This window comes from Pelophylax lessonae (genome assembly GCF_965119305.1).
Source record: "Pelophylax lessonae genome assembly, chromosome: 9".
Taxonomy (NCBI): Eukaryota; Metazoa; Chordata; class Amphibia; order Anura; family Ranidae; genus Pelophylax; species Pelophylax lessonae.
In genome coordinates, this window is record NC_138776.1 from 265,754,756 (window position 1) to 265,767,981 (window position 13,226).

At 49.8% G+C, this 13,226-nt stretch overlaps 2 protein-coding genes across 2 annotated transcripts in view; both read right to left on the bottom strand.

The window, feature by feature from the left end:
- Window positions 1-13,226, bottom strand: part of LOC309562622 (uncharacterized protein) — a gene marked incomplete at its 3' end in the record, with an annotated part of 500,517 nt that overhangs the window by 92,523 nt on the left and 394,768 nt on the right. The window contains exon 11 of the mRNA XM_082266875.1: window positions 5,067-5,164. Coding sequence (XP_082123001.1) covers window positions 5,067-5,164 — 98 coding nt within the window. The remainder of the gene's footprint in view (window positions 1-5,066; window positions 5,165-13,226) is intronic.
- LOC309562780 (uncharacterized protein) overlaps window positions 1-13,226 on the bottom strand; it is a 215,418-nt gene that overhangs the window by 48,464 nt on the left and 153,728 nt on the right. The gene's annotated exons all lie outside the window — the stretch shown is intronic.

Here is a 13,226-nt window from a genome sequence, read left to right on the forward strand (position 1 = left end):
CTCGCTCCCCCCCTCTTTCCTGGCAAAGGGCAACGATTTTCATGGCCATCAGCAGAGTCATGTAGCAAGGGTATATCTTCAGGCTTCCAGATTACGATAAGCCCCCTACCCCCACAACCACCGGACCAGGGTTGTTGGGAAGAGGCTCTTGTCCCCATCAACATCAGGAAAAGGTGCTTTGGGGGGAGTCCCTCCTGCCCCCTTTGTTGCACCCACTCCCATTTTTCCCGGCATGTATCAAGGGTTCATCTCCAGGCTTTCAGATTCCGATAAGCCCCCTACCCCCAGACTCCCACAACCACCCCTTTCCTGGCCTGCCAGTCTGCATGCGTGGTTGGACTGCAAAGGGCAACGATTTTCATGGCCATCAGCAGAGTCATGTAGCAAGGGTTCATCTTGAGGCTTCCAGATTACGATAAGCCCCCTACCCCCAGACCCCCACAACCACCGGGCCAGGGTTGTGGGGAAGAGGCTCTTGTCCCCATCAACATGGGGACAAGGAGCTTTGGGGGGGCGTCCCTCCTGCCTCCTTTGTTGCACCCACTTACATGTTGAGGGCATGTGGTCTGGTATGTTTAAGGGGGGGTGTGCTCGCCCCCCCCCCCCCTTTCCTGGCCTGCCAGGCTGCATGCGTGGTTGGACCACAAAGGGCAACGATTTAGATGGCCATCCGTAGAGTCATGTAGCAAGGGTTCATCTTGAGGCTTTCAGATTACGATAAGCCCCCTACCCCCAGACCTCCGCAACCACCGGGCCAGGGTTGTTGGGAAGAGGCTCTTGTCCCCATCAACATGGGGACACGGTGCTTTGGGGGGGGGGGTCCCTCCTGCCCCCTTTGTTGCACCCACTCCCATGTTGAGGGTATGTGGTCTGGTATGGTTAAGGGGGGGTGTGCTCGCTCCCACCCCCCTTTTCCTGGCCTGCCAGGCTGCATGCGTGGTTGGATCGCAAAGGGCAATGATTTTCATGGCCATCGGCAGTGTCATGTAGCAAGGGTTCATCTTCAGGCTTCCAGATTCCGATAAGCCCCCTACCCCCAGACCCCCACATCCCCCGGGCCAGGGTTGTTGGGAAGAGGCTCTTATCCCCATCAACATGGGGACAAGGAGCATTGGGGGGCGTCCCTCCTGCCTCCTTTGTTGTACCCACTCCCATGTTGAGGGCATGTGGTCTGGTATGGTAAAGGGGGGGGGGTGTTCCCCCCCATCTTTACTGGCCTGCCAGGCTGCATGTGCCGTTGGACCCCAAAGGGCAACGATTTTCATGGCCATCAGCAGAGTCATGTAGCAAGGGTTCATCTTCAGGTTGTGACTCTGGGGCTGCAGGTGGTAAGGAGCCGTCTGCATTATCCATACCCCCCCTTTACCTGGGCCCAAGGCTGTGACTCCACACACATCAGAATAGTCTGTTGTATTAATAGGAGTTGCCAGATCTTCCATAGACCCCGGCACCAGAGTTCTCTGTCTCCGTGGAGGCCAGAGGCTCAAGCAAGAGAGGAGGCAGGAACCATATAGCGGGGGCTTCTTGGATAGATTGAATATCCACAGAGTCAAATGCCTCCTGGTCACCAGCAGGCTTGTTAGAGTAGTAAAAACCAAGAAATCACGCGCGCTAAAATAAATAATAATATAGCCAAAAGCTGTTGACACTATAATCCTGGTCAAGGAACCTCAAAATATTAACACACAAAAGCAGCGCTGAAGACCTCTTAAAAATGAAAAACAACATTCCAAAAAAAAGAGTCCATAAATGTGCACAAATGCATGCAGGTGAAGTGTTGAGAAGAATCCGCCACCGAAGGAAAGAGTTCCTGGATGCCATAGCAGTGGAGAGTTGGAGTGAGATATCCCTAGGCTTTATTGACTACTCTTGCACAAGTAGTCCACCTTTTGGGGGTAAGGATCAGTGGATCAACACCTGGTCCAAATGCTTGATGTGATCTTCAAAGGTCTTGGAGAAGATAATAATAACGTCCTGGTGGACTAACACGGTTTCGTAGTTGAAGTCTCCTAGGCATCTTTTCATTAAGCGTTGGAAGGTGCTGGGGGCATCGCTTAGGCCAAAGGGCATGTGATTGAATTTGAACAGTCCAAAGGGTGTGGTAGAGGCAGTCTTTTCTCAGTCTTGGTCCCTAACAGGGACTTGCCAGTAGTCACTAGCCGGGTCAAAAGTGGAGAAGAACTTGGCTTGTCTGAGTGTAATCAACGACTCCTCTACCTGAGGCAGCGGAAAGGCATCTCAGTGGGTACAGGCAGTGGCATCATTAGGGTCGGTGTTACCTTGTTTGGTATAACATGGTGTCACCCCCACCCCACCCCACCCCCTATCGGGCTCTTTGGTGTCACCAACACTCCCACCCCATCAGGCTCTCTGGTGTCACCCCTCAGCCCACCAAATTATAGTCTTATACCCCCCAATACTGTCCTCAGCCCCCCTCACTAATCTCATGGGACCCCCCATTTCTGTCCTAAAACCCCCTATTACTGTCATTAGCCCCCCATTACTGTCCTCAGCCACCCCCCCTATTAATGTCCTCAGTCATCCCACTACTGTCCTCAGCCCTAAGGTCCTCCGCCTCCCCCCCCCCTCCATATATGTCCTCAGCTCCCCCTTCCCCCCCCCTCCATTAATGTCCTCAGCTCCCCCTCCATTAATGTCCTCGGCTCCCCCTCCATTAATATCCTTGGCTCCCCTCTCCATTAATGTCCTCAGCCCCCCCCCCCCCTCCATTAATGTCCTTAGCTCCCCTCTCCATTAATGTCCTCAGCTCCCACTCCATTAATGTCCTCAGCTCCCCCTCCATTAATGTCCTCGGCTCCCCCTCCATTAATATCCTTGGCTCCCCTCTCCATTAATGTCCTCAGCCCCCCCCCCCTCCATTAATGTCCTTAGCTCCCCTCTCCATTAATGTCCTCAGCTCCCCCCCCCTCCATTAATGTCCTTAGCTCCCCCCCTCCATTAATGTCCTCAGCCCCCCCTCCATTAATGTCCTTAGCTCCCCCCTCCATTAATGTCCTCAGCCCCCCCTCCATTAATGTCCTTAGCTCCCACTCCATTAATGTCCTCAGCTCCCCCTCCATTAATGTCCTCAGCTCCCCCTCAATAATGTCCTCAGCTCCCCCTCCATTAATGTCCTCAGCTCCCACCTCCATTAATGTCCTCAGCTCCCACCTCCATTAATGTCCTCAGCTCCCCCTCCATTAATGTCCTCAGCTCCCCTCCATTAATGTCCTCAGTTCCCATCTCCATTAATGTCCTCAGCTCCCACCTCCATTAATGTCCTCAGCTCCCCTTTCCATTAATGTCCTCAGCTCCCCCTCCATTAATGTCCTCAGCTCCCCCTCCATTAATGTCCTCAGCTCCCCCTCCATTAATGTCCTCAGTTCCCATCTCCATTAATGTCCTCAGCTCCCCCTCCATTATCCATTATTGTCCTCAGCTCCCCCTCCATTAATGTCCTCAGCTCCCACCTCCATTAATGTCCTCAGCTCCCCTCCATTAATGTCCTCAGCTCCCCCTCAATAATGTCCTCAGCCCCCCTCCATTAATGTCCTCAGTTCCCATCTCCATTAATGTCCTCAGCTCCCCCTCCATTATTGTCCTCAGCTCCCCCTCCATTAATGTCCTCAGCCCCCCCTCCATTATTGTCCTCAGCTTCCCCTCCATTAATGTCCTCAGCTCCCCTCTCCATTAATGTCCTCAGCTCCCCTCTCCATTAATGTCCTCAGCTCCGCCCTCCATTAATGTCCTCAGCTCCCCTCTCCATTAATGTCCTCAGCTCCCCTCTCCATTAATGTCCTCAGCTCCCCTCTCCATTAATGTCCTCAGCTCCCCTCTACATTAATGTCCTCAGCTCCCCTCTCCATTAATGTCCTCAGCTCCCCTCTCCATTAATGTCCTCAGCTCCCCTCTACATTAATGTCCTCAGCTCCCCTCTCCATTAATGTCCTCAGCTCCCCTCTCCATTAATGTCCTCAGCTCCCCTCTCCATTAATGTCCTCAGCTCCCCTCTCCATTATTGTCCTCAGCTTCCCCTCCATTAATGTCCTCAGCTCCGCCCTCCATTAATGTCCTCAGCTCCGCCCTCCATTAATGTCCTTAGCACCCCCACCAACATCACCCCCTCATTGCTTTCTGCTCTGTCTTACCTTACACAGTGTGGAGGCTCAGCAGGTATGGACAGAGGGGTGGGCGATACAAGCTGGTGATTGGTTGCAAGGACCGCCTTGCATCCTAACAACCAATCACCTGCTTCTTAGCCCCCACCCTCCATCCATAGCAGTCATGCCTTGGGCATGCGGCTCTAAAAGAATGACATCAGGGGCGGTTTCTAAGTGCTGGGATCACAGCCTGCCATGATAAGGGCAGTGAACCACTGCGCTAACCAGTGATTAGAAAAACCCTCGAGAAAGTCACGTGTGTTGCGACGCAACGCGTCGGGAGGAGCCGGGTGACGTCACTTCCTGGCCTGCAATCGTGTACTAACCTGTAAGTTACTATTTTTTATTAATAAATCCTGCTTTTACATACTACACCATGGAGATGTGTTTGTTTCACATGAGCCGACCACATACTATCATGGAAGAATTCCTACTACTGGATTGTTTTGAATGCCCATTTTATCCTTTTATTAAGGGGAGTGGCCATTGCACTCATTGGTTGGATAAGTGCTTGTTTTCTTTGGGATTCTGCATGGAGGACACTTCTATCACGACTTATTATCTGTGGACTTTTATATATATTTCTGATACAATTTTTTTCACGTCAGCCCACCATGATGCCTGGAGAAGCAGGGAGGCCACCTGGGCCCTCTGGAAAAGAGGTGACCCCTGACGCTACGCCAGTAGTCTCACCCTTCTGGTGGGTGTCGCCCAAGTGCGGTCCGCCAACGCGTACAAGCATTATTGAAATAACGAAACAACATTTCTTCCAAAATTCAATTTGAAAACAAATTCTAAATATAAACATATTGTTGATTTCCTTCAAAGACTGTGTGTATTAGTATATAGCTATCTTCCGAAATTTGAAATTTCAAAAACAATAGAACAGAATAAAATAAAGTCTACCTGATCAGGTATTGCATAATTGTGATCCTCCTGTGTGGAATCCCGGGAATACAGAGGACGGGGACATCTCTCTGGTGGGTTCCCATTACTGGATCCATCTACCTGATGATGGTGGGGGATGGTGTGACCTTCCTGTGTGGAATCCCGGGAATACAGAGGACGGGGACATCTCTCTGGTGAGTTTCTGTTATTTGGTTGCTCCATCATATCCTTGGGTTCTTCAAAAGGCTCCTTCATCACTCCATACTCCTCATCCGCCTCTTTATACTCTTCTTTAGGAACAATATTATAATCCCCAAGGTTTGCATTCTGGATAAATAATTAAACATCCATTGTAACAAACATTCTTGTATATAAATCATAACTATCAGCTACTGTTCCTCATCTACCTGATGATGGTGAGGGATGGTGGGATCTTCCAGTGTGGAATCCCGGGAATACAGAGGATGGGGACATCTCTCTGGTGGGTTTCTGTAGCTGGATGATTCCACCATGGTGTCCTGGTACAGATCTTCGTGTCCTTTTGGAAACTTTGACTCCTCCATCACCCCATCCTCATCCTCCTCTTTTTTCTCTTCTTTAACCTCAACTGGAGGAACACTCAAATTTTCACTCTAAATATATAAACAAAAATTGGCATAAAAGAAATGGTAACAATGCAGATAATGTACAGATCCTAATGATACTATCAGTGATTGTTCCTCATCTACCTGATGATGGTGGGGGATGGTGTGATCTTCCTGTGTGGAATCCCGGGAATACAGAGGACGAGGACATCTCTCTGGTGGGCTTCTGCTATTAGGTGACTCCATTGTGACACCCTTGTGTCCTCTTGAAAACTCCTTCATCACTCCATACTCCTCATCCTCCTCTTTATACTCTTCTTTAATATCAATATTATAATCCCAGAGGTTTCCACTCTGAATATATAATAGAAAATTCATTGTAACAAACATCTTTGTGTATAAATCATAACTGATGTAATTGTTCCCCATCTACCTGATGATGGTGGGGGATGGTGCGACCTTCCTGTGTGGAATCCCGGGAATACAGAGGACGGGGACATCTCTCTGGTGGGTTCCCATTACTGGATCCATCTGTAGGAAACACACACACTGACTGAATACATTGTTTCTATGTGTTTATCAGATGATGGGGGATCTAGGTGGAGCCTCCGTACTGCTCTCTCCTTTACAATAAAGTCTCCTCTTACCCGGTGATGTGAGGGGCGGCTGATTCTCCATCATGACGTCCTTGTAGAGATCCTTGTGTCCTTCTAAATACTCCCACTCCTCCATGGAGAAATAGACAGTGACATCCTGACACCTTATAGGAACCTGACACACACAATGATACAGTCACCATCCAGACACATCCCTTGTCTGTTACTGGATAATGTCCCAGAATTCCCAGCACCGCTCACCTCTCCTGTCAGCAGCTCCATCATCTTCTTGGTGACTTCTAGAATCTTCTGCATGTTGTGTCTCTCGGGTTTTAGGGAGTCACATGGAGGCACTGTGAAGATCATGTGGTCACCTGACTTCAGCAGAGGAAAATTCTGTATTGGGGAACCAATAGGAATATCATGTTAGAATCCCAGAATCCTCCTCACCTCTCTGGTCAGGTCTGTGTTTTATTAATAGAGAGAAGAGTGATGTCATGTGACCTCCCAGAATCCTCCTCACCTCTCCGGTCAGCAGGCAGATGATCTCCAAGGTGAGGTTTAGTATCCTTTCAGCCATGTGACGCCAGTCCTTGTCCATGCTCATTGATGCGGTCATGTGAGCTATGCGGGTTTCTCTGTAGACAAATAGAGGAAAATTATCTGGATTGTATTGGTTGTACAATATTGGGATGAGGATATAAGGGAATTAATAGGTGGGCCGCCACCAGTGGGAATAGTAAAATATAGATTGAGTTTGTTGTGTTTTTGCCTCCTGCCATTTTGTCCTACCCCTTCCTTTCATTATTGGCTGGTTTCCAACTCCCTCTTATAGTGAGGGGTGGAATTATCCACAACCCTATTCCATTATTGGCTGTTGTGAGGCTGCTGATCAGGGTCCAAGTCTGCACAAGGTATTACGGGTGAGCACCAATGCTAATCAACCACAAAGTCTACCAAAATTCAAATCCCGGAAATTTGGGTCAAACTTCAGTTACAACCCGAACTGGAATCTCATCCCTCGTTACAGGAGACTGCCAAGGTGAGAAGGTGACATCTCCAAAATAAAGGAAATGTTCCGGCCTCGTTATTGGGGGGGAATGTTTTGACCCTGAAGGGGTTGATCTAGATTTCCACACCCTATATGTGTGTATCATCATCTGCTGGAGATAAAAGACATCACAGTGACTATGGAGGAAGAGGACGGAACATGACGGGGGGGGTTACTGGGTGTAAATAGAAAATAAGATCTTATTACCTCCTCTGCTGCCACTCCCAGCGATGTCTCCTCTCTACTTCCTCCTAAATTATCTCTTACTTGGCACTTCCTATTTATACCTGACATCACTTCCTGTCTGTACCTGACATCCTTCCTATATATACACACACGTGACATCACTTCCTGTCTGGGTGAACTCACCACCCTGTGGAGCTCAGAGAAACTGCAGCCCCGAGAAGCGTCTCGTAGTGTGAAGACATGCTTGTCATCGTTGCTAAGAGTTCCGAATGCTGCAGGACGGTCCCAGGATTTAATCTACTGTTCCATCACATACCCATCCCTCAGGTTCCAGGAGTCTGTATAGTGTGGCAGTGAGGTGACAATGGCTGGAACACTCTCTGGGATTCACCACCAGGCACCACAATTATACCAGACTGTTGGGAGCGATAATCCCATTTTTGACAGTAAAAGTATATAGCCGTGTGCTGTTTATGTACTGTATATCTATCAAGGTCTTACCTTGCCTTCCTGTTTGCAGCCATCTTGGACATGTGCAGACTGCTGTCTCTTATAAACTCTGTTTGCATCATCACTTGTCTGCTGCCTGAGCGTCGCTCAGTGATGAGGTTACATACCTGACTATATATATCACCTGATGGCTTTCAGACCTTGCCCTTGCGTTTGTGCTCCAAGGTGCATCACTGCTAGCGGTCCTCTGTTCTCTGTGGTTTCTCTGTGCATAATTTGGCTTGGCTGACGACCTTCCTGGCTCTCAATTCCGCATCGTCAGACGACCCGGCTTCGGCAGACTACTCGCTTCTGGGCTCGACCCCGGCTTGGATGAGTACCCATTCCTGGACTCGATGGCAGTTTGGATGACTACCTGCTCTTGGACTTGACCCCGGCTTGGATGACTACCCGCTCCTGGACTCGACCCCGGCTTGGATGACTACCCACTCCTGGACTCGACCCCGGCTTGGATGACTACTCGCTCCTGGACTCGACCCCGGCTTGGATGACTGCCCGCTCCTGGACTCGACCCCGGCTTGGATGACTACCAGTTCCTGGACTCGACCCCGGCTTGGATGACTGCCCGCTCCTGGACTCGATCCCGGCTTGGATGACTACCTATTTCTGGACTCGACCCCGGCTTGGATGACTACCCGCTCCTGGACTCGCTCCCGGCTTGGATATCTACCTGCTCCTGGACTCGCTCCCGGCTTGGATGACTAACCGCTCCTGGACTCGACCCTGGCTTAGATGACTAGCCGTTCCTGGACTCGACCCCGGCTTGGATGAGTACCCATTCCTGGACTCGACGGCAGTTTGGATGACTACCCGCTCCTGGACTTGACCCCGGCTTGGATGACTACCTGCTCCTGGACTCGACCCCAGCTTTGATGACTACCCGCTCCTGGACTCGACCCCGGCTTGGATGACTACTCGCTCCTGGACTCGACACTGGCCAGGATGTCTACCTGTTCCTGGACTCGACCCCGGCTTGGATGACTACCAGTTCCTGGACTCGACCCCGGCTTGGATGACTACCCGCTCCTGGACTCGATCCCGGCTTGGATGCCTACCCATTTCTGGACTCGACCCCGGCTTGGATGACTACCCGCTCCTGGACTCGCTCCCGGCTTGGATAACTACCTGTTCCTGGACTCGCTCCCGGCTTGGATGACTAACCGCTCCTAGGCTCGACCCTGGCTTAGATGACTACCCGTTCCTGGACTCGACCCCGGCTTGGATGACTACCCGCTCCTGGACTCGATTCCGGCTTGGATGCCTACCTGTTTCTGGACTCGACCCCGGCTTGGATGACTACCCGCTCTTGGACTCGACCCAAGCTTGGATGACTACCCACTCCTGGACTCGACCCCAGCTTGGATGACTACCAGCTCCTGGACTCGACCCCGGCTTGGATGACTACCCGCTCCTGGACTTGATCCTGGCTTGGATGACAACCCGCTCCTGGACTCGATCCCGGCTTGGATGACTACCCGCTCCTGGACTCGATCTTGGCTTGGATGACTACCCGCTTCCGAACTTGACCCTGGCTGTTCTTGATTTCGATCCTCTCTCTTGCTGTACGTTTATAATTGTTGCATTAATAAACTGCTTTATTTTACTTGCATCTTTGTGTGGTTTGGTTTCCTGGCACCCTAACAATATCGCTGTAGATGCATACTACAGGAAACTCACCAGACGCTCAGTTTTGAGCTTTTTCTCTCCAGTATCCCAGTAGTTGATACATGAAAATATAAAAATGGCGCCTCCCAGTGGAGTGATACTAAGAGTTAAATTATTACATATGATGGAATTTAATAGATACGGCTGTGTCAGAGAACGGTCCACAGACGAACTAGCTCAGTTACCAACGCCCAGCAGAATAGCGTAATGGTGCATAGAAATTCACCAACGCTACTGCGCATGCACAGACGGGCATTCACGGCAGCGAAGATTCATGCACCAGTGCACATGCACCTGCGTCATCGAGCGTGCATTGCATAATGGATTGTTGGCGCCAAGCGGCCTATTTAAAGCAGCCAGCTCCAGCCATTAGGTGCTGGATGATCTTCAGCTTTCCTGCATGTTCATGTTCCTTTGCTATGACTACCTGCTACCGACCCGGCTCACCTTGACCTATCTTGTCTCTACTCCTGGCTCTGACCCCAGGCTTGCTTCACCTACTCCGCTCCAGTCTGCTGTTCCCTTGTGTGACCCCTGGCTTGCTCCTTCGGATTCCTCTACTTCCTGATTATCGGTGTTTGACTACTTTACCTGACCTTGACCTTGCTTCTGACTCTCCCTTCGGCTACCTCTCTTTGGATACCTTCAAGGAATCCTGCCTTGCAGTGCAGCCTACTCGTCCATTCGCTATAGAGCAGTCACCCCATCACTTGAGCCTGTTGCAGCTGGTGACCCCTGTTTCTTTGGGCACAGCACTCCCTGTTTCCACCTTCAGGGGTGCCCTGCACTCAGCCACAAGGGAAGCCCTCTCAGCACCTTGGCCTCTGATCAGGTACGTGATAGGTTGCCATCAATTTTTTGGAGTGCCCCAAAAAAACATTTAAGAAAAAAGAGAATGTGTTTGAATTTCGTTACCACGAAACGCACTGAGGTTGGTCCAGAGGCTACTACTGCCGGGTTCGTCATATCTGCTCTTTGCTGGAACGCATCTTGGAACGCACGCCGGAATCGAGCGGCGTTCAAATAAATTCTCTTTGGCTGTTCATGTGTGCCGGATTTGGCACTTTTAAATGTCAAATAAATACCAAACGATATTGCGCAATTATATGTTCTCATATTTTTATGGAAAACGGCTTAACCATATGGTTGGTGGACAAGTTCATCACGATCTTTTGTGAGCCCAGGGGGCCATCCATCATAAGTACATCCTTTACCCAAGGAGGCTATCTGATTAATCCCAGTAGGTGAGTTGCGTAAGATCAACACCTGGTCAGTAAAGCTTCTTCCAACTACATGAAAATTTACTGACCTATTATGGGCTAATATTTTGCTGGGCAGATTGTTACTTTCAAGCTGATGTCCAATTGCAGCTTCCCCAAATAGACAATTACATGACTATTTACTCCCAGTGAAGACTCCTTAATTTGCCCCTATGTGTATGCGTCTGCCTCTAGCTTGCTCCTCCACCAAGGTTAAGAGAGCAGCCTTAGGAGTGCCTATGCGGTGGCTCCATCATGGACCTTTCCCTGGAGTGGCTTCATATTCATGGTGGGTCAGAAGAAGGACAGATGCTGACAGTTGGATGGCTGGATAGCCTAGGCTGAGAAGTTCCAACTGGCTGAATTAGCACACTCAGCTGTCATGATAAGGTCCAATTTATCACACTCAGCTGTCAAGTCCAGGTCCACCTCCACCACCCAGCTGTCCAGCTCAGACCAACAAGACTCTAGACCAGTGATGGCGAACCTTGGCACTCCAGATGTTTTGGAACTACATTTCCCATGATGCTCACGCACTCTTTAGTGTAGTGGAGCATCATGGGAAATGTAGTTCCAAAACATCTGGGGTGCCAAGCTTCGCCATCACTGCTCTAGACTGTTCCTCCACCAAGGTTAGGAGAGTGGCCTTAGGAGTGCCGGTGCGGTGGCTCCATCATGGACCTTAACGTGGAGTTGCTGCACATTGTTGGTGGATCAGAAGAAGGCCAGAGGCCCACAGTTAGATAGATGGATAGCCTAGGCTGGGAAGCTTCAACTGGCTCAGTTACCCTATTAGCTGTCATGATCAGGTCCAAGCTATCACACTCAGCTGTCTAGTCCAGATCCACCTACACCACCCAGCTGTCAAACTCAGACCACCAAGACAATAGACAATTCGAAGACTTCTTAAGGTGCCCCTATGTGTATGTGTCTGCCTCTATACTGCTCTCCCACCGAGGTTAAGAGAGCGGCCTTAGAAGTGCCTGTGCAGTGGCTCTATCATTGACCTTTCCTTGGAGTCGCTGCACATAGATGGTGGGTCGAAAGAAGGACAGATGCCCACAGTTGGATGGCTGGATAGCCTAGGCTGAGAAGTTCCAAACCCTGGGTCACACAGCAGGGGACTTGATCGGTGTTTACATGGGAATGGAAAGGGGTCAGAGCAGAGTGGTGCAACACCCATAAATCATGGACTATCGATCAATAGAAGACTGTAATACGGTCTGAGGAATCGAGTGTCAAACTGTTCCCAACCACCGGATGTATTCACATGGAAATGGGCCGGAGCAGAGTGGTGCAACACCCATAACTTATGGACTATCAATTAATAAAAGACTATAATATGGTCTGAGGAATCGAGCTTCAAACTGATCCCAACCACCGAGTGTATTCAACATGGAAATGGGCCGGAGCAGAGTGGTGCAACACCCATAAATCATGGTCTATCGATCAATAAAAGACTATAACATGGTCTGAGGAATCGAGCTTCAAACTGATCCCAACCACCGAGTGTATTCAACATGGAAATGGGCCGGAGCAGAGTAGTGCAACACCCATAAATCATGGACTATCAATCAGTATAAGACTGTAATATGGTCTAAGTAATCGAGCTTCAAACTGTTCCCAACCACCGGATGTATTCAACATGGAAATGGAAATGGGCCAGAGAAGAGTGGTGCAACACCCATAAATCATGGTCTATCGATCAATAGAAGACTGTAATACGGTCTGAGGAATCGAGCTTCAAACTGTTCCCAACCACCGGATGTATTCACATGGGAATGGAAATGGGCCGGAGCAGAGTGGTGCAACGCCCATAAATCATGGACTATCAATCAATAAAAGACTATAATAGGGTCTGAGGAATCGAGCTTCACACTGTTCCCAACCACCGGATGGGTTTACATGTGGCAAAAACTGCCCCAAGCTTATGACCAGGACTGTCTTGTGCCAACTGTAAAGCATGGCGGCCATGCAGTTATGGTTTGGGCAACCACATCTTGATATTCTGCAGGCCCCATCATCAGCTTGAAATGTAGAGTCACTGCCAGCACCTATGTACAAATTGTAGATGACTATGTGCTTCCCATGGTGCAGACATTGTTTCCCGAAGACAGCACCATTTTACCAAGACGATAATGCTCTGATTCACACTGCTGGTGTTGTCAGATCCTGGTTTGATGAGCCTGCAAATGAAGACTCAAACCTTCCCTGGGTGCTGCGGTCACCGGACTTCAATATCATAGAGCCACTACGGTCCATTTTGGAGAACGAGGTTTGGACTCGTCTTCAGCCTCTGGCATCTCTAAAGAGAAATGGAATGATTT